Here is a 27,279-nt window from a genome sequence, read left to right as displayed (position 1 = left end):
ATCTAATACCCATTCATGATAAACAATACTTTCAGAAAATGAAGACTTCACCAAGACATATTATCATAAAATGGTCAAAAACCAAAGACAATGAAAAACTTTTAACAGAAGCAAGAAAAAAAACAACTTGACTCATACAAGTGTACCCCAATAAGGCTATCAGTGGATTTCTCAACAGAAATCTTGCAGACTAAAAAAGAGTGGGATGATATGTTCAAAGTACTAAAAGAAAAAAAAAACTGCCAACCAAGAGTGCTCTACCCAGCAAAGCTGTCCTTCAGAAATGAAGGAGATAAGACTTTCCTAGACAAACAAAATCCGGGGGAATTTATCACCTCTAGACTTGCCTTATAAGAAATGATAATAGAAGCTTTTAAGTTGAAATGAAAGAATGCTAATTATTAACATGAAAAACATCGAAGTGTAAAACTCACTGGCAGGGGCACCTGGGTGGCTCAGTCAGTTAAGTGTCTGACTCTTGATTTGCGCTCACATCATGATCTCATGGGTTCATGAGTTTGAGCCCTGCTTTGAACACAGAGCCTGCTTAAGATTCTCTGTCTCCCTCTATCTCTGCCCCTACCCCACATATGTGCATGTGCTCTTGCTCTCGCTCTCTCTCTCTCTCTCTCTCTCAAAATAAATAAATAAACATTAAAAAAACCTCACTGGTAAAAGTAAGTATAGAGTCAAGTTCACAATACTCTATTGTCTATTGCAATGGTGGTATGTAAAGCAATTAACTCTAGTATAAAGGTTAAAAGGTATATTATTAATAACTGTAGCTAAAATAATTTTTTAATGGATACATGTAAATTGTGACATCAAAAACATAAAATGAGGGGCACCTGGGTGGCTCAGTCAGTTGGGCGTCTGACTTTGGCTCAGGTCATGATGTCTTAGTTCATGAGTTTGAGCCCCATGTCTGTGCTGACAGCTCAGAGCCTGGAGCCTGCTTCAGATTCTTTGTCTCCCTCTCTTATGCCCCTCCCCCACTCGCATTCTCTATCTCCCTCTGTCTCTCTCTCTCTCTGTGTCTCAAAAATAAATAAATATTAAAAGAAAAAAGCATAAAATAAGGGGGCTATGAAAGGGTAGAATTTTTCTCTGTGATCAAAGTTATTAGTTTAAAATAGACTGTTACAACTATAAGGTGTTTCATGTAATCCTAGTAATAATGAAGCAAAACCTACAGCAGATACATAGAAGATCAAGATACAGAAAACAAAGCATACCAGTATAACTATAAAATCACAGAGGAAGACATCAAGAGAGGATAAAATAAAGGAATGATAAATAGCCAGAAAACAATGAACAAGAAGTCAATAATAAGCCCTTACCTATCAATAATTACTTCAAGTGTAGGGGCGCCTGGGTGGCTCAGTTGGTTAAGCATCTGACTTCGGCTCAGGTCATGATCTCATAGTCTATGAGTTCGAGCCCCACATCAGGCTCTGTGCTGGCAGCTCAGAGCCTGGAGCCTGCTTCAGATTCTGTCTCCCTCTCTCTCTGCCCCTCCCCTGCTCACTCTGTGTCTGTCTGTCTGTCTCTCTCAAAAATAAATATACATTAAAAAATTTTTTAAAAATTACTTTAAATGTAAATGGACAAATACTCAAATCAAAAGACAGAGTGGCTGAATGGATTTTTAAAAAACAAAAAAGACCCAACTATATGCTGCCTTCAAAAGATTTCAGCTTTAAATCTTTATATTGGCAGCAAGTAAAGGGATAGAATAAGATATTTTTGCAATTGGAAACCAAGAGAGAGTAAAGGTGGTTATACTTTTATCAGACAAGATAGACATTAAGTAAAAAACTAACAAGGCACAAAGAAGGTCATTATATAATGATAAAGGGATCGACTCATCAAGAGGCTATAACAACTATAAATATATATGCACCCAACATCAAAGTGCATAAATATATTAAACAAATATCAACAGATCTGAAAGCAGAAATAGACAGCAATGCAAGAATGGAAGGTGACTTCAATGCTCCACTTATGTTAGTGGATATATCATCCAGACAAAAAATTGATAAGGAAATATAAGACTTGAAGTACGGTTTAGACCAAATGGATCTAACAGACATATATATATAACATTCCATCCAACAGCAGCAGAATGCTCATTCCTCTCAAGTGCACATAGAACATTCTCCAAGATAAATCATGTGTCAGGTCACAAAAAAAGTCTTAACAAACTTAAAGTTGAAATCTTAACAAGGAACTTTGATCACAGTGGTATAGCACAAGAAGAAAACTGAAAAAGTCACAGATATGTCGAAATTAAATAACATGCTCCTGATCAGTCAATGGATCAAAGAAGAAATCAACAGGGAAATCAAAAAATATTAAAAGACAAAAGAACATTGAAACACAATATACCAATATGGGATGCAGCAAAAGCAGTTCTGAGAGGAAAGTTTGTCACAATAAATGCCTACATTAAGAAAAAAAGAAAGACCTGAAATAAACAACCTGACTTGACACCTTAAGAAACCAGAGGAAGAAGACGGAGAAGAAGGAGGATGAGGACGAGGAGGAGGGGGAGGGAGGGGAGGAGGAGAAGAAGAAGAGGAAAAGAACTAAGCCCCAGGTTAGCAGAAATAAATGAAATAGAGATTACAAACACAACAGAAAAGGTCAGCAAAACTAAAAGTTTTTATTTAAGATAAACAAAGTTGACAAATCTTTAGCTAGACTAATGGAAAAAGGAGAAAAGATTCAAATAAATAAAACTAGAAACAAAAGAGGAGACATTACAGGGGATACCATAGAAACACAAAGGATCAGAAGGGACAACTGTGAACAATTATATACCAAGAAATTGGATAACCTATAAATAATGGATAAATGCTTAGAAACATACAATCTACCAAGACTGAATCATGAAGAAACAGAAAATATGAATAGATCTATAACTAATAAGGAAGTGAAATCAGGAATCAAAAATCTCCCAACAAAGAAAAGTCCAGGACCAGATGGCTTTACTGGTGAATTGAACGAAACATTTAAAGAACTAAGGCCTTCTCAACTCTTCCAAAAAACTGATGAGGAAGAAACACTTCCAAATTCATTTTACAAGGTTATGATTACCCTGATACTAAAGCCAGACAAGGACACTGCATGGAAATTACAGGCCAATATTCCTGATGAATATAAATGCAAAAATCGTCAACAAAATCTCAGCAATCTGCATTCAACAGCACAATTAAAGGATCATATCTCATGGTCAAGTGGGATGTATCCCTTCGTGGCAAGAATGGTTCAACAGCTGTGAATCAGTGTAATCTCATGATTACACTGGCATTAAGGGGAGGGAAATCACAGAGGAGTAGTGTCATTCTCATCACATCATATCCAGGGTACATATTATCAACAGGACTTTTCGCTGTTGATGTTGACTGTGATCACCCAACTGAGGTTTGTCAGCTTTCTGCCCTGTGAAGTTACTCCCCACCACTCCTGCCCTTTTCTGTTCTGTACTCTTGGAGGGAGGTCACAACCTGGAGGCCACACTGGAGGAGTAGCTACATAGATTATTTGGAATTCTTCTGCATGCGGTATTTGTCTCTCCTCCCCTTGTATTTATTTATTCATTTATTTATATCAGTAGGGATCCGTGCATGTTTATTTATACTTTAGGTTATAATCCAAAACGATTTTGTTGCTCCAATTGTCCAGCTTTGGCCACTGGGAGCACTCTCTGCTGGCTCCTGTGTTCCTTGTCATTTTTCACACGGATGGCTATAACCACCATAAATAAAAGGTCTGTGGGGTCCTTAATAATTTTTGAACGTAAAAGGGATCTGAGAACAAAGTTTGAGAACTGGAGCTCTAAGGGACCCTCCACTTGACCTCAACACCACGTGTGGGCGTGGCTCTGCAGGAAGGGTAGGAGCAGAGGCCACACTCGCGCACCCACGGGGACATCGACTTCCCCGTGCCACGCACTCCGTCCAAAGTTTTTCTCCCAGTCTGCAAACGCACGAGCGCCCACTCTGACGAAGCTCATCCTGCCGTGCCTTTCTAGAAAAGGCCACTGCGGGGCGCGCGGCCCACAGTGAGTCACGCACCAGCAAGTCAGGAAGGGACAGGCATGTTGGAAGACTCAGCGCTTTCCTCCGCGGAGCCGGGGCCCTGGCCCGGCCGGCCCATCGGTCTCACTCCCCTCCAGGCTCAGCCGGTTTGCGCTCCCGGGCCACCTAAGGCGTGCAGGTGTGACTGCCGCGGACAAGAGCGCTCCTGCGGCAGTGGCGGGGCGCGTGAGGAGAAGCCGCCGGGTTCCTCGTCCTCGCAAGGGCTCCCCAGTGCCCTCCACCTGCCGGTCCCTGCTGAAAGCAGCCGGACAGCTCCCGGGCCGCGGCCCCGCTTCTGCCCTTTCCTCTGGGGCCCGGCTGGCTGGGCCCGGCCGACCCTTTCTTCAGCGAGCGCCAGGCAGACAGAGATAACCGGCTGCAGCTGGAGACCCGGCTAATTGATACAATAAGTTCTGTAATTGCCTCGAAAATAAGGTAATGATTTGGCAGAGGGAATGCTTTGATCTTATCAGCCAAGAAAGACCTCTCCAAATGAAACTTCAGAGGGACTGGAGGCCTCCAACTTGGAGTGTGAAACCCAGGGACCGTCTACTCCCCACCCCCAACCCGCCCTTGCCCCTATGTCCCCTGTGCCCTGCCTTACACTCCAGGCTTTCCAGGCTTTTCAAGAAGGAATGGAAGAAGCAGACTTTTCCTAGACTAAAATATAACATTCGCACATATGCCAGGGGTTACGTATGGAGAAGGAAGGGGTGGCTTCCAGCCCTAGGGACGCTGTAAAAAGGATTGGGTGGGTGGGGCAGACTGGGATTATGAGAACCCTGATTTGGCTCAAGCCTGATGAGGTTTCTTATAGAGTGAGGGCTGCTGATTTTGAGCTTTTCAGGCAGGAGGGGGTACCCAGAGGGAGAAGAACCTTAGTCTTGCTTTCTCCAAGAATCTGCACACACTCTCACACACACACACACACACACACACACACACACACACACACCCTTGCTCTGCACTGTGGGTGTCCCTGTCTGGCAGGGGCCCCAGCACAAAGAGGATTAGAGAGATGAGCTAATCTGGTTTGTGTGCCAGACATGGCCCCAGAAAGGGCCCTTGTCTACCCTGATGTTTGAGGGGGTGAAGGAGTGAGGAGTCCTCCTCCTTTTGGGGCCTGCTGGCTGACAGTATCAAAGACTCCTTCCCACTGGGGGTCCAAAGGATGCTGGAGTCCTAACTTCAGGGTCAAATCTAGGGAGCAAAGAAGCAGAGGCCTTGGAGAACAGGGTGGGCTGTCCTACAAGAAACAAGAGAGAAAGAGAGAGACAGAAATTGGCCCCCACAGAGGGAACTAGATGTCCACCCCACTTGTCTTGCCAGTGAGGAAACTGAGGCCAGGAGTGCAAAAGTGACCTTCGGAATCATGGAAATCAAGAAAGCTCAGGAAAAGCGTCTCAGGGCTCCTTGTGCACGCAGCAGGCTCGGAATCATGCATGGCTGGGTTGAGGGAAAACAGTTTTTCTGATTTCTTTCAGTCCAGTGTGCTTTGCACCGTGTTGCAGGGCCTATGGAGGAAGGTGTGAGAAAGAGAAGAACAGAGACAAAGAGAAACAAAGATACACACAGAAAAATACAGAGGGGAACATAGACACACAGAGGGAGTCAGAAAAGACATGGAGAGTGAAAGACAAAGAGAGAGACATAAAGAGAAAGAGAGATTCATAAAGAGAAAGATGGAGAGAAGTTCAGACAGCGGGCAAAAGGCCAGCAGACACAGACACACAGAGAAGACAAACGAAGACAGACAGAGAGACAAACATAGAAAGACAGGAATGGACACAGCATGATAGAAATAGAAGCCAGACGGAGACAGACCTAGAGAAACACAGAGAGGACATGGGGAGAGCAAGAAGCAGAGCAAAGTGAGGAAGGCAGAGTGGGAGGGAGGAAGATAGTGGGTTCCGCAGATTTGGGTCCGCTGGAAGCAAACCTCGCTTCCAGATCATTCTAGGACCCAGAACAGGTGGTGGGGAGAGAAAGAGAGCTCAGTGTTATTTGATACAGGCAGATTGGGAGAGGGTGGCTGGGGGCAAAGTGGGAACCACTCTCCCTTGGGGTTAGGCTGGTCAGTGACCACCCAGAATCCCAGCAGCACACCCACTGGCCTCACACAGAACCTGGGCCACCCGCCCAGGATGGCTGTGAGCCCGCCTACCGCCTGGCTCCAGTCTGATTACAGCCAAAACACTAAAAGGCTCCAGACCCCCTTGCCCCGCCCCCGTGGTCCCGCCTCCCCAAGCCTCTGCCCTTCCTTCCCCTTCTCCCCTAGCTCCCTGTTTCTCCCAGGCCCCTTGGGGGAGGAATCTACTCTCCTGTTTGGCCACTGGCTGGGAGGAAGAGGGTCCCTGTCTCTGGCCTGCCCCACCAAGCCCCCTTCACTGGTTTGGGCTGGATGCTCCTTCCCTCCAAAGCCCTCTTGGCCTGGCCTCTTTGAGACACGTTCCATGACTCGCCTGGGAGCTCATAAATACCAAGGAGAGGCCAGTCAGGCGGTGTGCAAAGTGTAGATTCCCCCACTCCACCCCCTTTAAAACCCCCTGTGTTCTTCCCAAGCTCCCTCCTCTTCCCTAGACACCTGCATGGGGTGGCTGGGGAGGGAGAGACGAGGTGGGGGCACGGAGGCCTGTGTGAACCTGGCCCCATTTCAAATAAGACTTGCCTCGGTCTGCAAAGAAAGCTCAGGAAAAGCGTCTCAGGGCTCCTTGTGCAAGCAGCAGGCTCAGGAATTCCTTGACTCCCATCCAAACCTCCCCCCAGCCCCTTCTCGGCCTTTCTCTCTGCTCATTACCATCCACACCACCTCCCACCCACCAGGAAAGAGAGAAGGTCATCACCAAAGGGGTCCAGGGAAGGGGGAGCCTCCTCCTCGGGGGTCAACCAGGGTAGAGTAAGAGCTGTTTACCCACACCACCCGAACTCCCCTTAGCTCATCTCCACTCTCATCCAAGGGCCAGTAAAAACTCAAAATCATTCAGCCTCACGCAGCTGAGAAGAGAGTGAAGGAAGTCCCCATGGGGGAGCAGAGCGTGAGGTTAGATATCAAGGGTGAGGGGGGAGACCCTTCTCCTTTGGGCAGCCACTTTTGAGAAGGCAGGGGGCTACGGTGCCACCTTGAGGAAGAAGGGGCACTGGCTCTGCTGGTTGCCCCAGGGAATCCAGGATTCTCGGGGAGCCGGGATTCTTCCCCAAGGCCTCTGTTGTCACTGCCCACTAAATCTGCGGTATGCAGCCTCGAACAGCAAAGCCTAGTGAACCACTCCTCGGGTGGCTTTATTGTATTTGCAAGAAAACACCTTGGAGTAAGACCCTTTGTCTCCTTCTGTGTCATTTAGGATGCTCTGGCCAGTGCTGGGCATACAGCAGGTGTTCAATAAGTGCCAACCTGACTCTATGCAGTGCCCTCCAGAGGAGAACTTGACTCCCAAATTAGTGACTCCTCCCCTGCCTCCCATTAGGGTGGAGTGAGGGTAGGGGTGGGAGGGAGGAGCAGGTCAGGCACTAGCCTGAGCCTCTGGCCTTGACCCTCGGCCTGGAAGCCCCACAACAGGCCCTCGCGTGAGGAGCTGAGCTCTCCAGTAGCGTCTAGGACCTTGAGACTGAAAGTTTATTTTGAGATATGAAGTCCAAAGTGGCAGATCCCAGAAAACCTCTTCTCTGGCTCCATATTTGTTCTCTAGTTAAGTGGTTGAGTGCAGCTCTTGCAGGCAGCTGGCTCCTGCAGCCTGGGGTTCCTCCTGGGGAGCCAGGGGGCTCGGAGGGGAGGGGAGGAAGAAGAGGAAGGAGCAGAGCCTCATCTTGGGTTGTCCACTCTACAGCAAAGGTAGCCTGTAAGCACTGGGGAGAAGTCTTGTCCCCTCATCCACTGCCCTCCCTCTTCGAGCTGCTGATGTTTCTGGGGGCCTCCTTAGCTCAGCAACATGCTTTAATAGTTGAGCATCTATGTTGTGCCAAGACACGGTCCCACTTGACTGTGAAGACAGCTGAAGCCAAAGAAGGGGCCTCAGAAGTGAGTCTGGGGCCCAAGTGGGTGAGTCCGCACGGTTAGGGCTGATGTGATCATCTCCAGCCCACCCCACAACCTCGGGCCCATATGTAGAAACAAACACAGGGCCAGAGTCACACCCAGGCCTAAGCACACAGGGGAGTCTGGGAGAGGCTGTCCCAGCTTGCAGACCTTATAGACTGCTGCCCAGCACCAGGGTGGGGCTGGGCTGGGAGGAGGTGAAAGAGTGGTCCAAGGAGAGGGGCCCGGCCAGGAAGGAGCCTGGGCCCACTCCTTTCTCACCTGTCCCTCTTAGGGAAGCTCGGCAGAGAGTCTGCTTTTTGAGAGTCTTTTTGATGAAACACAAGGGCTGCTGGATACTTTCAGACTCAGGGAAAGGAGAGAAGGGGAGGGAAGGGTCAGCTGGTTGGTAGGGAGGGATGTGGCTACATGCTGGCCCTGCTTGGTCTCTGCAGTCAACCCTCTCCCACTCCTATGCAACTCCAGTCCAGCCCCCAATTTCAACCCCTATGCCCCACCCCACAGGACTTGGGCCACCCTGGCTACCTAGCTGAACTCCTCTCCTTCCCCCAGCTCCTTGCTGCCCCCATGCCACCCTTTGCACACCAGCACATACCCACCATAGTGTCTCTGTGTTGGCTGTACCCTCTGCTGCGAATGCTCTCCACCAAAAATCTGCCCGGCTTGTTCCCTGGCCTCCTCAAGTCTTTGCTTGAATGTTGCCTTAGTGAGCCTACCTTCATCATCCTAGTTACAACTCTGTCCTTCCCACTGCTCTTACTCCTTTCTAACATACTATATGCTTTACTTATGATGTATACTGTGTATTGTCCATGTTATCCCAGTAGAAGGTAAACTCCATGAGGGCAGAAAGTGTTTTGTTTTGCCTTGTTCACTAGCAGACTGTTCTAGCACAGTCTGGCACTGGTAAGGAGTAGATAAATATTTGTTGAATTAATGAAGGCACTTTGGCCCCTGCCACAGAAAGTAAGGTAGAGAGGTAGGGAGAGGGGATAAAGGTCCTTCTGAGCCCTTCCCGCCCCTCCCCCCCCATATCTGCCCCTGGGATGTCTGCAGCTGCGCGGTGTCCACTCACACTCAGGCGGCTCTAACACCCCACCCCCAACCCCACCCCACCGGCAGGCCCCCCAACCAAGAACTGACAGTGAGTTTGGGGTTGAGGAGGATGGGCAGTTTCCAGAGCATTGTTTACACCAGGGCTTTACAGTTTAGATAAATCATGGGGACAGGCATAAAGACACTTGGGAATGAGGGGTTAGACAGGAGAAACTGAGGCTGGAGAAGAGGTCAGGCCACTTCCCAACTCTCCAAGTTGGAAGGCCGGGGCCACTCTGATCCCAAAGGTTCTACCAGCCTGCCTGGTAAGTGCGGGGAGAGAAGAGGGGTGTCACCGTCAGCAGTCAGCCCCTCCCCACCCCTTCCTGATTTACCACGCCCCGGGGCGGTGTGCAGGGGTGGGATGGGTGACGGAGGGGGTGAGGGAGCAGTAGGGAGGAGGAAAGGCGACGGAGAGAAATGGCTCCGGGTCTTCCACTCTCAGCAGGACCCCCACCCTGGCCTCTGGTTCGGGAAAGCCGCCCAGCTGTTTCTGATTCTTTCCCGCTTGCAGCCCCGCCCGAGGGGGTGGGGGACCGAAGCACTGGGGTAGCCGGGAGAGACTAAGTTCTGCTCAGCCGGGGCGGTAAAGGGCGGGGAGTCCTTGTCCGGTCCGCAGGTGTGCCCCCTCTGCTTCTGCCATCGATTCCCGGTCCACAGGCCAGAGGGGAGCATCGGGGCTGGCAGGCGGGCGTGAACCAGGTCTAAACATTGTTTGCGTGCAGGGGGTGCGGTGGGCAGTGGGTCGGAGGAACGAGGAGCGACAAGCCCTAGATGAGAGAAGCCTCTACCTGAAGCCGACTGTCCAAAGAGCCCCAGTTGGCAACGTTGAACGGGAGTTAAGATCCTCCCGCAACTCCCCGTGACAGAGGTTCTACCCATTTCCCAGAAGCGCAAGAACCGAGAGAGGACCGAGGAAATGAGTGCATGCTCAGTGGCTCAGCTCCGGTGTCACTGTAGGTTAGAGAACAGAGGGGAAGTGTCTGCGGCCCCCTCACTCTGCGCTCCTGGCCATCACCCACAGAAGTTAGGGTTGCCAATTGAAGGGCGCTAGGACCCGGTGGCGCTGCGTCGGCCAGGATTGGGCGCTACGGGTTCTGAAGGGCTCCCCCGCACCCCGTCGCGGCCCGCCGAAGCAGGTGAGGGCGCGGTGCGGTGCTCCGCGGAGAGCCGAGGGGCGGAGGGGGCCGCCACACCTAGGGCGCTGCGAAGCGCCCGGGGCTGGCGCGGGCGGAGCCGCCCAGAGGGCCGCGCGTGTCCCCGGCCTCGGCCCCGCCCCGCGCCGTCCAATGAGAGCCTGCGGCCGAGGGGCTGTCCGCACACACTCTGCCCGCAGCCCTACTCCGCGCCACCGACCCCCTGACACCGCGCCCAGCACCGGGGCAGCGCGTCCCAGACCCTGGGCTCCGCGCGCCGCCGTCGGCTTCCGGAACCCGTTCCCTGAGCCCCTCTCCGGGGCCCTGCGCCCCGGCTCCCGGACTCCAGGTGCCCCTGGGTCCCCCGCCGCCGGGCCCTATGGCCCCCCAAGGGGGTGAGGTAGGAGCAGCCTGAGTACCCCGAGCCGGTGCCCCGTCCACGCCCCTCCGGGTCGCGCGGCGGGAGTCATCGGGGAGCTATGCTGAAGCCGGGTGGTGCGGAGGAAGCCGCACAGCTCCCCCCTCGGCGCGCCCGCGCCCCTGTCCCCGTGCTCCCGCCAGGACCCGCGGCCCCCGACGGCTCTCGGGCTTCGGCCCGCCTCGGTCTTGCCTGCCTGCTGCTGCTGCTGCTGCTGACGCTGCCGGCCCGCGTAGACACGTCCTGGTGGTGAGCATGGCTCTCGGGGTGGGGAGGGTGAGGCGCGGGGTCAGAGGCCGAAGGAGCCCAGAGGAATTACGCAGCTCCTGGCACCGGCTGCACAGGAGACCAGGCTTTTGCTTCGACGGAGTTAGAGACGATCCGAGCCGGACTGTCACTTAAGTCTCGGAGTAGGGGTGGGGGTGGATAGGTGTGCTGGTCACCCAGTGAGGTGGGCCCTGGGTGTTTGGAGCAAGGACGCCTGGTGGTCGAGGCTTTCCAGATTCCCTTGTGCTGTGCCCCATTTCAGCTCTGACTTAGGGGGAATGCTACCTTCCAAGTTTTTCTCAGGGTGGATTCAAGAAACCAATCGTCCATCTGGGGCATTCAGTGGCCCTCCAACAGAGCCCCCTGATCGCCTAACGTCGACCCCCCCACCCCCACCCCGGGAGGTGGAGAAAAGGGCATTTGGCGAGGGCGGACGAGGCTCGCGCTAGTCTACCCCACCGGGTAGGCAGTAAGACTTTGGTGTTCACGCTATAGCACCCAGCGCAAGGTTTAGAAATGGAATCAAAGCAAAAATACTCCATTAACTCTGACAATTAAAACAATTTTGCATAATTGCATAATTTAGGCGTTTGTCTTCAACTTCAGCTTTGAAGATGTCACTTCGAACCCAGACATCCCTCTCTCCTTCCTTTTTCTTCCCAGATGACCCTGTGTCTCCCATCTCTTTCCCGTCCAAGAACTAGAGGCTTCTGGAGGCGCAAAGCATTGAGACCCTCCCCTCAGGTTTCTTGCAGGCCTTAGACTCCAGACACCTCACAAGAGGGCAGATGAGGCAAAAGGCATTAAAAACCCACTGGATATCTGCTCTTTTCTGAATCCCCCCCTGCACCACCCCAAGCCCTGGATGGCATTCATCCTTTTCTCTCAGGAGAAAGCTGCTCTCCCTCCTTCCCCACCCTCTGGGGGGTAAAGGGGGGAACTGAACTGAGAAAAGACAGTCTTCTCATCTTTCCTCTTCACTGCACCCCCCCCCATCAAACTGGCTTCAGACTGCACTCTTGCCCCTCCCTACCCAAGCAGTGCCCCCTTCCTTTCCTTACTTTGCTCCTTCCTCCCTCCCCCTTCCCACCACACAGAGTGGTCTCTCCTCCCCTTGCACCCTGTGGCTTTTCTCCTCTAGACTTGGAATCTTGGCTAGGAAGGGTGAGGGGTAGCTGGCTGAGGGGCCAGCAAGCTTGGGCTGCAGATTCCTATCATTTCAAGATGCGTCGCTCTCCATCCCCAATCCCCACCCCCCCCCCCATTTTCCTGTTTCAGAAAAATCTCTCTTTTGGATCTTTTTAATCTCTGCAGTGTTGGGGAAGGCAAGGGGGGGTGGTTTGTTCTGGATGGGGGAGAAGGGAGGCCCGTATCTTACATCTGGCTTGAAACATTCTTTTAGAAAGGGAAAGAGAAGAGGGGACAGAGGAGAAAAGCCTTTCAAAGTTCAGAGGGAGATCAAAGCCATCAGGGACTCAGTTTGGCTGGGGACTTGTGTGTTCAGTGGCCGGATGGAAAGACGATGAAGTGACCACAGTGGATCTTTACCCACCCCAGATAGCAATTTGCTTTTAAGGGACTCTTGATTGCTTCTTACCAGTTTGGGAGGTAGTTTTGGGGACCACTTGGTGTTTAGGTGAAGAAGTGTCACTCTGATAATTGCAGCATCCTGGTAGTGCTTCCTAAAGACCCAACTAGGGTGTTTCCTGGTCCCCGATTTGTCCCTTGGCTACTCCCTCTTCTTTTCCTTTCTCCCTTCTGCTCTCACCCCCACGTGGTTCACATTTTGGAAAAACTCTGGGTAGAAGAGCCAGAGAGGGGGCATGCCGGTGATACAGTGATAGGGAGGGACTCGGCAGTTGCTGTGAAAGGTGGCAGTGGAGCCAGGATGGGGAGTGGGTGCAGAGGTTAGTTCAATCTCTTTGCCTCACACCTGTCACAGCTGTAGTCCCCAGATGCCTGCCTCAGTGGTCATCACTTCTGAGATACAGTGGAAAGCTGCTTTCTAAAGGCAGGTCAGGCCCCCAAGGTATCTCTCTTTCCTTTAGGGAAAAAACCCAGCAAGATTGATACTCTGTCCAAACCCTGGAAGAGATGCCTGTTGACCCTGTGTGTGTCCGTGTTCCACTCTGGAGCAGAAGGTCATCACTATCACCAGCTAACAGTCTGATCGTCCCCCCAGCCCTTCCCTTACTCTCCAGTCACTCCTTCCCTCTCCCCACTTCTAACTGGAGGAGGAAACAGATGGTCTCTTCTTAATCTGTGACAAACAGAGCAAGAAATAGGGGGCTCCTCGCATGTGCTTCCCTGTTCCATTTTGCATTCTGCAGGGGGCTGGATGTAGGGAATCCTGTGAGCAGGACATCGTGCATGGATTCACGAAGGGAGAGGAACAGAGTTGATATCATAATAATAGCATTATTGTCACCACCACCAAGTGTCATTCAATGAATTTTTACTAAGCTTTGGACACTATAACTAAGTACTTTATGATCATCATCTTCTTCAATGCCCAAAGTAATCTGGTGAGGTAGATACTATTATTTTCTCCATTTCACACATGAAGACAGTGAGGGCTGGGAGGGGAGTGGTATGAAACTTGCCCAAGTTCACACCAATTTTGGAGCTAGATTGCTCTATTCCTGGTTAAGCATTGTATGCCTCTCTTGTTCTCGGAGTGAAAATGAGCTTGGACTTTGGAGTCAGATATCCTTGGTTCACCCTGGCTCTCCTCTGACTAGTCCTGATAGACAGAGTGGGTATTACCACTTAATCTCCCTGAACCTCAGTCTCTTCATCTGTAAAATGGAGACCTGTCTCATAGGATTTTTGTTTAGAAAAATGTTTCTAAACAAACATTTAAAGTGAACTGTAAAGTACCATATAAATGATGTTGTATTAAGAGATTCAGGGAAGGTAAATACTTTTATTCCTGTGTTCAAAGCCCTGTGTGGGCTGGGCTGAATTGTGTACACTAGGGACTGCAAGAGGGGAAATGAAAAGAGCATCCCTGGCCTCATTAAAAAGACACAAATATAAAACATCTGCAAATAGGCTGGCAATGTCAGCAGGAGTAAAGCTGTAATTGAAATGAAGTTTATGGCTGGCTAGGGGGAAAAGAGAGTTGGCGGTAAATCAGAGCGGTTAGGTGTTTATTCAACAAACAGTTATTAAGTATCTACTATGTGCCAGACACTGTTCTAGGTTCTGGGGGTAACCAAGTGAACAAAACAGACAAAAATCTCTGCCTTCATGGAATAGGGTGTCTGAATCACCTCGTGATGTTGGTGAAAATGCAGAATCTGATTCAGTACGCCTGGGGTGGGGCCCAAGGCTCTGCATTTCTAACAGATCCCTAGATGATGCCCATATGGCTGTTCTGGGGACCACACTTTGAGGAGCAAAGGGCTAGAGTAAGGTATGGGTCACTTTGTCAAAGGAAGGGATGTGAATTGGTCAAAAGCAGGTGAAGGGAGCATTCTGGGGCAGGAGGCTGGGAAGGAAAGGAAAACTTCTGAAAGGGAAAACAGAGCTGGAGTCAGGGGCATCTCTCCCCCTCTTACCAGCCAATGAGATGCAAGGTGCCTTAAACATCTCTGTGCCCTAACAGCTGAGCTCAGTGCTTGGCACATGTAGGCATTTTGCAGGTGTGTGTTGAATTGAGAGGGGGCTAAGGCTCAGTTGTATTGGAGCCCGCCTCCCCCACCAACTACAAGGGGCTGACCACTAGCCAGCAGGCAAGTGCCCTGCTCTTCAGAATCACACCAGTTGGGGCACTTAGTGCAGCTACTTAATGGGGTCTGGGTGGTAGTAGAGGAACGTAATTATCTTCCTGTCTTAGGTACTAAATGTTCCCACGCTCAGTGAGGATGTAACAAGAAGGACCAATGTGGGCTGCAGCAGAATGGATTTAAGTCATACCACAGGAAGGACTTATTGCCAGAGTTTGGCCTGCCTCACTCCACACTGTCTCATGAGGGCTGGATTACTGGTCTCCCATTCCCATCCAACCCCCCTCTTTCCAAGCCCCAGTAAAAAAAACAAACACCCATTGCTTAGAGTAGTACTTGGGCCGAACTGGGGAAGCAAAACGGTGGTGAGACAGGGACGAGCTCCAACTGAAATGGTCTTGATTCTCCAAACAAAGCACCGCGGCAGTGGGTGTAACTCCAGGCTGTGCGTCAGGCGGCCTTTTCCGGCCTGGCCCAGCCCGGGGTGTTTATTTTGTTTGTTCCTGGAAGCTATTGCCCTGATGGACGGTGCTGCTGGGGACGCTGATTCCATGGGATTTGTCAGTGGTGGGCCAGCCCTCTCACCCCTCCCCCGGGGACAGATGGGCCCCATCAGCCCCGCTGAGCTCCAAAAGAGGCAAGCATCAGCCCTCCTTGAGTCTGTCTGACTTGGTGTCACCAGCGGTGATCTAGTTTGTGGGTGAGGGCCAGGCACAAGGATGTGGGCAGGGCACGGTGAGGGGACATAGAGCCCAGGGCGGTCCAGCTTTTCCTCTCTCCCCACTGGCTGCCTTCTGTTCCCCTCACCCACTTCTAGGCCCGTTTTGGGATCTCTCCCAAACCACAGGCTCATTCACAGCCCAAACCAAATCTTTTCAGCCTGGAGCAGCAACTGCCCCCTTTGACCCCCACCTGTTCAGAGAAAGAGAGAGAGGTATCCATTTGATGTGTTAGGATAGGAGAACAGAGAACTCCCAGAGGGCCAAGGAAGGTGCTAGGTGTTGGAGAGACAGCGAGGGAGTGCAAAGTGGATGAATGGGTCAGATCTCATTTAGTGACCTCATGGAGAGAAGAAGCTAAGAATGTTCGAGTGAAGAGAAAATACTGAGAAATTTGAGAGTGACTCTAGCAACCCACCTAACTTTTAGTAGCCCACCCCAACTGATCTTCTTAAAATTGTTTGAATTGGGCAGAGTGGGGACTGGAATATGGGGAGTGTCACCCCCCTCGATTTATCTTGGCTTTGGCTTCCCACTGCTAACAGCCCTCTGCCCAAGCAGGTTCATCCAGGACATCATGCCTCCAAGACTCATTTGTTAAGAAAGGCTGTGGAGCCTGGAAATGAAGGGTATAGGGAGGAGATTTGGGGGTGGGGTCTTCCTCCCCAAGACCTCAGGTTTGGGAGTGAGGAATTTTAGCTACATGGGTCTGACTAGACCTGTAAACATGACTCCAAATTGCCCACTCTCTTCCCACTGGTCCCTCTCTGTCTCCATCCTTCCTTCCCCAAACTATGTCTTCATGGACCAGCTACGAAGGACGTGCCTCTTACATGTGGGTGTAAGAGTGTTGTCTCAGACTCTTGTTTTGTTAGTTTATTTTTCTCTGAGGCTCTTAATGTTTATTAAATAAACAGGGAATGGGTTTGTGTGACATGCCCAGGGCTTCTACGTATGTGACACATGCCTGGCCCGTGTTCTGGGAGTGTGTGTCACTTGGACCTTTGGCTGGGGAGCGGGTGATGGTGAGAGACCACTCAATTACTCTCTGCAACTGTGTAACCATTTCTCCAGGCTTGTGGGGAAAGCTGTACCCTTTGGCCTCAGGGAATGTGGGTTGGAGGAGGGGAAGGAACCTCTTCAAGTTCTGAATGCCAAATCTCTCCCCTCCCCCTCCCCCTCCTTCTCCCCCTCCTGAGGCAGGAAAAGGGCCAGGATGCTCTGACAGGGCCATCTCCACCTTGCAGGTACATCGGGGCACTGGGGGCCCGAGTGATCTGTGACAATATCCCTGGTCTGGTGAGCCGGCAGCGGCAGCTGTGCCAGCGTTACCCAGACATCATGCGCTCGGTGGGCGAGGGTGCCCGAGAATGGATCCGAGAGTGTCAGCACCAGTTCCGCCACCACCGCTGGAACTGCACCACGCTGGACCGGGACCACACTGTCTTTGGCCGTGTCATGCTCAGAAGTAGGGAGCTCTTCCACCCTGCTCCAACTGCTTCCCTGTCTGTGCCTGGGGTGGCAAGTGGGTAGGGTAGGCATGATCCTCCTCCCCTCTCGGACACACTGCCTCATAATCAGATAGACAGTTGAGGGCAGTGCCCAGGATACAGTTGGGAACAGACCCTCAGTACCTGAGATATGTAGGCAGGGACCCCTCTAAATGCCAGTGTTGCTGGGATGATACACAAAGGTACAGTGTCCCCTGCCACCTCCATGTCTCGTCTTCCCTCCCCCTTTCCTCCCCAACCCCAGCGTGAGGGTTTCCACGCACTGTAAGGCTGAGGACTAGAACCGCTGCTCTGTACTCACTGCCACCATCACTACCCTCACCCCAACACTCCCAACATCACAGTAATGGCAGCAAGGGATAAACAGAAAGGTGATATGTAAATATTTGGAGAGTTGGTGGCTTGGCCCCAGCTCAGCAAAAAAGCTAAGCAGAAGTGAGACAATAAACTAGGAGAAAGGGAAGGAGATGGGAATCGGGAGGTGTCTGGGGGACAGGGGTGATGAGTCATCAATCCCTGAGAGCAGGGTAAGAAGGAAGCAGGCCCTGGAAAGTAGCAGGTCTCCCTCCCCAAACAGGCTAACCCCTGGGCTGGGGTCTCTATTGTAGGGGAACTGTCCAGCAGAGTAGGTCTGAAAAGGCCTGGAATGTGGACTGAGGCAGGCTTAGCTGAGCTAGGATTGGCACTCGGTGGGAGGGGATGACTCACTGTGAAACTTTTCAATGGATGGATCCAGGGAGTTTGGAAGGAAGCAAGAGTACAGGTCAGCCCAAGAGGTCAGATGTACAAAGAAGCGGATAGAGAGTACTGAGGGCCAAGGGGAAGAGGTCAGATACTCTGGGGAATGCTTTTGGAAGAGAAGGCCACCTTGAAAAAAGCAGGTGCAGGAGTTGCTCTGGGAAAGACAAGAAGAGAGGAGGTTTCAGAGTGGGGGGTTGTGTGGACAGAAGACATAGGCCTCTTTGCAGAAATGTACTTCTACCTTTCTCTCTCCAGGTAGCCGGGAGGCAGCATTTGTATATGCCATCTCGTCTGCAGGGGTGGTCCATGCTATCACTCGTGCCTGCAGCCAGGGAGAACTGAGTGTGTGCAGCTGTGACCCCTACACCCGTGGCCGACACCATGACCAACGTGGGGATTTTGACTGGGGTGGCTGCAGTGACAACATCCATTATGGTGTTCGCTTTGCCAAGGCCTTTGTGGATGCCAAGGAAAAGAGGCTTAAGGATGCCCGGGCCCTCATGAACTTACATAACAACCGCTGTGGTCGCACGGTCAGTACTCATGTCTGTGCATGTACGTCCATATCTGCTGGGGGTGACCAGTACATGTGATCACGGAGTGAATATGAAGGTGGAAGTGCTGAAGGCTCCTGGATCACTTCCAGCAGCCCCAACCCCCACGGGATAGGAGTAGTGAATGCAAGGGAGCTTGGGAATGCCTAGATTCAACCAGGCGCCTAAAGTGTCTTCACAGAGGTGGAAAGTAGGGAAAGAAAAGAAGGGAAGTAACTTTTTAAGAAGGGGAAGGACCACTTCCATAAAGACTGAGGAGGATAAGAACCTGCTCTGGGCAGTTCACTGGTTTCTGAGCACTGCCAATGTGCCTAGTACTGTGCTGGGAAATGACATGCTAGAGAAGCAGAAGGCATGGCACCTTAAACTCTAAGAACATGTAAAAGTAGGGCATGTGATGGCAAACTGTAATCATGAACAGGATCCTGTGGCTCTGTGTTTGAACACACTATCGTGGAAAGAAAGCACTGGTGGTCTAGGGAGGATTCATGGAGGAAGAGGTTCTTGAATGGGTGGGTTCTGACGGGGAGAGAACCCACTGTCCAGCCTAGGCCAGATGTCAGAGCACTCATGCTTGTAGCCCTAAGGATGACTGAAAAGTGCCCTGACTGGCTGCCTCTCCCTCACCTCCCAGGCTGTGCGGCGGTTTCTGAAGCTCGAGTGTAAGTGCCATGGCGTTAGTGGCTCCTGTACTCTGCGCACCTGCTGGCGTGCACTCTCAGACTTCCGCCGCACAGGTGATTACCTGCGGCGGCGCTATGATGGGGCTGTGCAGGTGACAGCAACCCAGGATGGCGCCAACTTCACAGCAGCCCGCCAAGGTTATCGCCGTGCCACCCGGACTGACCTTGTCTACTTTGACAACTCCCCAGACTACTGTGTCTTAGACAAGGCTGCAGGTGAGTAAGGAAAGCAGGTAAGGACAAGGAGCCCCAGTTCTTGGTGCACGCACCCCTGGTCAATCATAGTCTGTTCAGCCACAGGAGTTAGGGAAGTGGTACTTTGCGAGGCATCAGTCTCCTCTCGACATGAGCGTCTTATAATAAGATTGATAATGAATGCCTCAAGCCACCAGTCCCAGTGCTACCCAAGCAGAGGAGAGGTCATTTCTCACTCTTTTATATCCCCAGCATCTGGGGTACAGTAGGTATTATTCAGGGATTGTTTAAATGAGTCACCCGTTTTCAATACCAAGCAATGTATGGGCTGTACACAAGCATGAGGTGGAGGAACCCTAAGTCTCTGACTCTTTATGATCTGGCTGAAGAAATAAGGTGTAATCAATCGGTGGACATATGCAATTGCAGAAGACACAAAGCTGGAGAAACCAAGAAAAGCTTATTGGAAAATGTGGAATTTAAGCAATTTCTCGAAGTGTAGGGACCACCTGGACAACCTAGAGAAAAGAGAAGGGCAATAAGCAGAGTGGTAGGTGGGAAAGTACATGATTGTTCTAGGAACCGAGAGGTATGATGAATCTGACTGAGTGAAGGTTTGGGATGAGGAGACTAGAGGTAGAAAGAAAGGTGAGGATCAGACCATGAGTGGCCTTGAAAGACTATTTCCAGTCTACCACTGGAGATTCTACAGTGGAGTTGGGAAAGCAAGGAAAGAGATCTCAGTAGGGCTAACCACTAGCAGAAAGCAGCAAATTGTTTTTCAATCTGGTCCAGATATTTGTGGTGGAATTCTTGGGGATGCTGGAAAGTGATATGTTATTGCCCCCAAAGAGTAGAAGTCACCATCTTGGCTTGGCTCATATTTCAGGTTCAGACAGGTTAGACTAGGAACAACCTTTAGTGCAAAAGAACTGCTCTTCCTCTGGTTACTATCATGGGCTTGCAGGCTCTTCTCTGCAGACTCAGCACTCAGGACTTGGGTGAGATAGAGCCAGGAACCACAGCTGTCTTTGGTTCTGTTTGTTTTCAGCCATCACTGTCATTCCTGGAGAGTCAAGTGGCTCGGAGCAAATCTGGGCATAGAAACAGGGTGGGGCTCCACCTAAGTAACACAGAAAGTAGTTTGTGCCCTTTGGAGGGTGCTAGGAGAAAAGCAGTTAAAAGAGCCCTTTCTGATTCTCTCAGTGATTTCCTGCCACTAGGTATGTTTTCTTCCCACGTGGTATAATTCAGAGGACTACTCTCTGAATGTCTTGAAATAATTCCATAGCAGCCGAGGTGTAAGCCTATGCTGTTATACCTAAAATGCACCTTTGGGGAAGGATCTTTGGAGTTAGAAGGAAGGATGAGTCAGATGTGTTGGTTTTTCTTGGAGGCATAAAATTAAGTCTCATAAAACCCAAAGTGGGGCCTGGAATTCAAAGGGTGTAAGTCATCTCAGAATCGAGTATGGAGCCACAAATTTCCACCAAAGCAGTCCTGTCCGGCGGAGCTCTCTGTGATGACAGAACTGTTCTACATCTGTGTTTTCCAATAGATAGCCACTTAGCCACATGGGATTACTGAGCATTTGAAATATAGGTATTGTGCCTGAGAAATTAAGTCTTAAATTTTAGTTAATTTATAACTAAATGACCACGTGTGGCTGGTGGCTATAACCTGGACAGCTCAGCTCTAGAGTATAGAAGAGGCTTTTGGTGCACAAAAGGACTTAAGATCCAGCCCTTGGAGTTAGAGGAGAGTAACACAGATAGTAGAACTAGTTAGCCCACACTCTGGAAGAGTGGCCTCTAACAATTTTGGATTGCGTACTCTTTCATTAAAAAATTATTTGAGCATGTACTTCTAATATATGGATATTTACCTTAAAAAGATACCTATGTTCCACTGTATTGATATGTACTTTATAAAACATACAAAGTAGGGATTTTAAATTTATGAGATGAAAAACAAATGTAGAAGTTCTAAGATCTAGCATTTTTTTTAAATTTTTTTTTGAATGTTTATTTTTGAGAGAGAGAGAGAGAGAGGCAGAACGTGAATGGGGGAAGGGCAGAGAAAGAGGGAGACACAGAATCTGAAGCAGGCCCCAGGCTCTGAGCTGTCAGCACAGAGCCCAATGCAGGGCTCGAACCCACTAACCATGATATCATGACGTGAGCTGAAGTCAGTCTCTTAACCGACTGAACCATCCAGGTGCCCCTAGCATTTTCTTTCCATATCGCAGTAGGGTATACAGACTACTGCAAGAGAATCAGTCAATCTGTTCCCCTTCCTCAACCTCCAGGTCAGTCCCTGTCCCATCTCTGGGGAAGGGTTAGAATAGACAGATACTTTCTAGGGCCCATCCCATCCCAAATTCTGTGTTTTTATATCTGTCGGCAGGATCTCTCTTGCTAAAGTTGGTCAGAATGAAGTCCTAAGCATTCTCTGTGCAGGGGGATAATATCATCCCTACCCTTCAAGAGTTCCTACTGTAAAGGGTAAGGCAAGGGATATTCTGTAGCAATTCCACAGGGATATGCCTCTGGGCAGTCACACTAACCAGTTCACCTCCTCATCTGAACAGAGATGATAGATGTAACAATCCACTGAGTTACATGCTATTATTATGCCTATTTTCATATGAGAAGATTAAAGCCTAGAGAGATTAACTACCTTGTGAAATCACATAGCTAAGATGCGGCAGGCCTGGAACTGAAACTTGAACAATATGACAATAAGGCCCATGCTTTTAATGGCCATCCTATATTACTTCCCTGTATGGTACAACTTAAAATGTAAACTAAGGCCCAAAATACTAACAAATGGTAGCTGGATCAGAGTTGTGGCATGACTTCTTGGAAAAGATAAATTATAGGCTAAGTTGTTTTTTTTGTTTTTTTTTTAACTGTTTAGTATGGAAAATTTCTAACACAGAGAGCCCTTACCCAGCTTTAACAGCTAGGAGCATTTTAAGGCTAGGTTTTGAAGGAGACACAGAGATGTGTATTGGCAGGGACGGCATAGAAGGTGAAGTCAATGGTCTTTGGGGAGCCTTTATGGTGGGAAGAAGCCAGAGTGGTGCAAAGGGAAGTAAGGAGATGGTCATTTTGGCCAGTTGGGCATATTTTCAGGAAAAGGGATTCTTTATGGTTTCCTCATGAGGATGTGGGTAAGGGAACCCAGAGCAGCTGAAGTAAGAGGTAACTTGGTTCTCATTCTCTTCCCCAACCCAGGTTCCCTAGGCACTGCGGGCCGTGTCTGTAGCAAGACATCCAAAGGGACGGATGGTTGCGAAATCATGTGCTGTGGCCGAGGGTACGACACAACTCGAGTCACCCGTGTCACCCAGTGTGAGTGCAAATTCCACTGGTGCTGTGCAGTGCGGTGCAAGGAGTGCAGAAACACTGTGGACGTCCACACTTGCAAGGCCCCCAAGAAGGCAGAGTGGCTGGACCAGACCTGAATGTAGAAATACCTCACTCATCCCTCTACTTCAAAACTCCTGGCTCAAAAGCACAAGATCTTTGCATGCACGCCTTCCTCTACCCTCAGCTCTGGGCTGCTACAGTTTCTATTTAAGGACTTGGAAAGCAATCCAGAAGGACTCTGGTGTCCTGACTGGTTCCTTAGCCCTGGGAAGGAGTTGACAGGGGATGTAAGAAACTGAACAGCTCCCTGACTGCCCCCTCTGGAGGTTAGAAGGGAGAGGGGAAGAGGTGGGGTCTTCAGAGTGATATAAGTTGCACTAAAGCACATGGTCAAGGCTCATTTTTCCTTTCCTTTGCACTGGCTTCCTGACACTTCTTGTGTGTGCAAGAGGAAAGGTACCTGGAGAGAGCTTCTTTGTGTTCCTACCTGACTAAGGGTAGATGGGACAGAGATGGAACCACATCTCTTCCCTGGGTCAGTTTGAGCAGACTGCCTGGTACCCCAAAAGAAACTCTCACGCTACAACCTTCTTCCATTATCCCAGAGCCTGGGATTCCTAGGTAAGAGTTAGCCGTAGTGGACAAGGTTCCATTCACATGCTCATAGGTTTATAAACTGCTGTATTTTGTAGGGGAAAAATTATATAACTATACAAACATACATTCTCTTCCAACCTCCCTCTTCTTTTCAACCTATATCAGATAGCACTGCCCCTTGCTCACTTGCTGCCTGTTCAAACCAAGTGGCATGTAGTGGTTCTTATGCCTAATAGAGCACTAGAATACCCTGGAACACTCCTGAGAAAGAATAATTTAGTAAGCCTGCCTAGGCCTTTGGGGTTTTATTTTATTTTTTTAAAGTTTCTATGCATTCTTCTGGAGGTCAACTAGGTTTGGGAAACACTTAGTAAAAGATATGTGACTCATGGAGGGTAGGAAAGGGTAGCAGGCCTGATCTCAAGGGCCCCACATGAGGCATCGGTGTATACTAGTCACGTAGGGATCTCTGGCTTTGGCAATTTTTAGGAGAGAATCCTAGTCTTTGAAGTTGGGCATGGAAGCCAGTGGCTACAGAGGAAAAGAGAGCTGGGGCTTTGGGGCCAAAGTGGTAAACAACTTAAAAAACAGCCTTTCCCCATTTATTGAACAAATTTTTATTTAGTGGCTCTCTAAGTTCTGGGGATTATTACTGTTCACTCCATGTTTGGCTTAAACAGGGGAGTTCCTTCTATGCTACTACCTGCTGCCTAACTAAGCTTGCAGTAGTGGAGTCTCCAGAGATAGCAGGCTTTGTAAGCTACAAGCTAGGATATGGAGTCCCAAAAACTGTGATGTCCTATTTTTAGGTGACTTAGACAATGGCTATCTTTTGATAATTTAAGAGAGCAAAGTGGTATAGAAATTTGCAGTTATGACACACCTGGGTTGAAATCACAGTTGTGCCATTTACAGTTTTTGATATTTTGAGCAAGATACCCAAATTCTACAAGCCTCTATCATCTCGTCTGTAAAATGAGGTTATAAACCTATCTCAGATACTGAGTTTTAATTGTGCCCCCCAATTCCAGCCAACAGACACTCTTACCAAAGTTCCTAACTGGTCTAGCCCATCATGACTTCTCTTGAAACCTTCCGTTTACAATTGCAAAGTATTGACAGCAGGCTGTTGATTAAAGGGCCTACACAAGGAATTCTGAACATAGGCGCCCACCCCCCCCCCCCAAGTTCCTCTCCAACATCCCTTGGGGTCCTCATGTGTTTGTAGAACAGCTTCACTCTGCACAGGCAGCAGAAGGATAGGGGAGCCAGAGCTCTGGGCCATGGGGGCAGATTTATTTGGATGATAGGACTAATATTTGTGTAACCTGCTGAGACCTGTGTGGGAGAGTTTAGGGTGGTTTTTCTTTTGGTGAGGGGTTTGCTCCGGTTTCACATCCATTAACACAAAACATGAGCTAGTCAGGGCCCTTGTGGTCTGCGGTGAGGGGATTCCTGTGGAGAAATGGGACTGAGTGAGTCAGGCCAGGGGAATGTCTTCCTTGCAGAGTGGAGTCAACTGGATAACTGATGAGCCAATGGTGGGATTAGGGAGGGGGAAATGGGAGGGAAAGAGAAGAGCTTCTGACATCTTGAGCTGGGATTAGGAGGAGGAAAGCCTTAGCATAGTGGGAAGGTAAGGGGGTCAAAGTCAGTCTGAATCAAGAATACAGCTGAAGGAATTTACATCAGGGTGTTTGGGTAGAGCCTCAGGTCCCAGTCAGCCCCTGCTCTCACAAGAATGCCCAGGTAACCACATAAATGATAGCTAGGCCTTCCTGGGACTTCAACCCAAGTTCAATCTGCCTGTGCTGTCACCTATTCCTTTTCAGTTCTTACCCTATGAAGGAAATTGAGCCTCTTCTGGCATCTCGTACTGCTCTGGACTTCCCCTGGGCTCCAAATTCTAGTTCATAAAGACCCAAGTTTTGTAATTTACTATAAATGGTTAAGAGAAAAGCAAGCTGTCCAGAGAGTGAAAAGTTTGAATAGTGGGGTGGATAGCGAAAGAAAAGAGGTCCATGTGAGCCCCACTACAGAGGCAATGTGGTCCCAAGAAGGGATGGATGATGGCCAAGCAATTAATTTTTCCTCGTATTTCTTAGCTTGCCTCTGCATTGTGACTGGCTTTGGACAACTGGCGTCTATTCTGCAATAAAACAAACAGAAACTAATTTATTTGGAACAAGCAGCAAAAGGAGAACTTTATTTGGTGCAGTCAGGGCTCCATTTAGTCCTGCTGCCACCCACTCACAGCGTCTAACCCCTCTCCAGACCCTCCTCTGGTCAGGAGAGTTCTGTGCCTCCAGCAGCGGTCTCTTAGCCCCTCTCTGACACTCCTTCCTGTCAGTCCTCATTTCTTCTAACTTTTAACATTTAGGTAGAATGCGTTGCAGAAAGTGCTATTTGGGTACAAAGTTAACTTCAAAGACACAATCTCTATCCTTTAAAGATCTTAGACTGTTTTAGAGAAGGCAGGTGACTGAAGTACCTCAGCTGCACAGCCTGTGGCCAGTTTTTCTCATGTAGAAGTAAGAATGCCAGCCTTAATCTAGTCCTGCAGATAAGAGCCAACTGCTATTATTGCTAGCCTTGAATAGTAGTGCTCGCCCTTATGCTTTCTTAGAATGATGCTGGAAAATGAAATCAGGGACTTCAGATTATTTTTTAAAAAATTAAACACTGCCTGGCCCTGAACGTCTGTTTGCAAAAAGTCTTGTAGGTCTGACTCATGACCACTTACGGCCTCATTTCTTTTCCTCCCTGTTGCAGAGGGTAATCTCTTCTCCTTTTTCTCACCTCCCTTAGCAAGAACACCAACCACTAAGTCTTCTGCCAAATTCTCAGACCCACTCAGGACACTGGTTTCTACACAGTTTAATATATGAGAGTTAATCGGGATTTTTTCCCCCCTCAGCCTGAGGTTTTTAAACACTCTCAGTGGTCACAGGGCAGAAACCCAAGGGAGGACGCCAGAGAGAGTATGTTTCTCATCCCTGGGAGGCCGTCAGCCTAGCTCCTGCAGCCAAATTACAGCACCAGAGAATAATGTGATGCATTCCTGGGCAGGTCGGTGGGACCCTGGGCGCCTGGGCCTTGTGGAGAGAGGTGCCAGACACAGAGCTCTCCGTAAGCAATCCTGCAGAGCCGCCCCCTGGGTGCAGAAATGAAATACGGGAGAGCTTCACATTACACGGAGACCTGTAGCTCACACCTGGTTATTGATGGCCTTGGTGGAAGCCTCTGCCCCCTCCCTCCACTTGGGAACTGCCTGCTACTACGGGGGTTGGGCACCTTTGAAGCAACGTTGGAAAACAAGAAAGAGATGCTTCCTTTCCACTCCTTGCTCTCCCTGCGAGCCTGCGCACAGCCATGAGGATACGCGTGCGTGCACGCGTGATATGTGTTTGCGTGGACACGCACGCAAGCTTCTCTCAGGCTGCAGCAGAGTTCTAGTCGTCCCCAGTCCCTAACAATAAAACAAACAACTGGATTTCAATCACATCCTTCAAAATTCCTGCCGTTATCAGGGGTTCAGCCGTAACCAAGTAACATTAAACATTTCCATTCTCAATATGCAAGCAGCTGTGTGGTTTGGTGACTGGTATTCCCCCACGAGGTGGCAGGGAAAGGATGCAGAGAGTGCATGGAGAGGGGAGATACTACCACCCAAGCCCAATGGCTAAGACCATGCTGGAGACAGTGCAATTTGTGCCCTGTGTGCTACGGATATGGCACACAGCCTCCAGGACTGCACCGGGTATAATCACCAAGCCTGCGGCCCACGACCTGTCGTTCTTAATTTCTATTAAGTTAGAAAACAGGATAGCTTTGGGTTCCAGGGATAATCTCCACAAGAGAGAGGCACTGGAGGGGAGCAAGCAGTGACTTTACTAAGGTAAATATGTCACAGTTGCTACAGTGAACTGAGCTTTCCCAGAAGCTGCTCTTCTCGTTGGGTGACTGGCAGGTTTCAGGTAATAGTCAGTGGGGTATCAGTAAATGCCTTCCCCTGACCCCAAAGGTCAAAGGGATTGAAGAGAGGGGGAGTTTACAAGTACATTTTTCCACTTCCCATTCATGGTTTAAATTATCCCTGAGCATCTTAGTGGCTCTTCCACTTACTTAAGACGTATCAGTCAT

General features: G+C 49.7%; 2 protein-coding genes across 4 annotated transcripts in view; one reads left to right on the top strand and one right to left on the bottom strand.

Moving 5' to 3' along the window:
* The window catches only part of ST7L (suppression of tumorigenicity 7 like), a 137,541-nt gene that overhangs the window by 37,043 nt on the left and 73,219 nt on the right, over window positions 1-27,279 (bottom strand). Inside the window, exon 15 of one of the 3 annotated variants that reach the window (XM_049616548.1) lies at window positions 19,552-20,259. The exons of the other annotated variants lie outside the window; for them this stretch is intronic. Coding sequence (XP_049472505.1) covers window positions 20,149-20,259 — 111 coding nt within the window. The 3' untranslated portion in view covers window positions 19,552-20,148. Of the gene's footprint in view, window positions 1-19,551; window positions 20,260-27,279 lie in introns of those variants that run through there. 3 annotated transcript variants of the gene reach the window in all.
* On the top strand, window positions 9,751-26,043 carry WNT2B (Wnt family member 2B). The gene is made up of 5 exons (XM_049616553.1): window positions 9,751-11,013; window positions 16,729-16,949; window positions 17,989-18,266; window positions 18,922-19,186; window positions 22,405-26,043. Exons 1-5 carry the CDS (start codon window positions 10,826-10,828, stop codon window positions 22,632-22,634), a joined length of 1,182 nt encoding a protein of 393 aa, XP_049472510.1. The 5' UTR covers window positions 9,751-10,825; the 3' UTR covers window positions 22,635-26,043.

Source organism: Panthera uncia (genome assembly GCF_023721935.1).
Source record: "Panthera uncia isolate 11264 chromosome C1 unlocalized genomic scaffold, Puncia_PCG_1.0 HiC_scaffold_4, whole genome shotgun sequence".
NCBI classification, from domain to species: Eukaryota; Metazoa; Chordata; class Mammalia; order Carnivora; family Felidae; genus Panthera; species Panthera uncia.
Note: the sequence above shows the minus strand (reverse complement) of the source record. Positions and strands in the feature narration are given on the sequence as shown.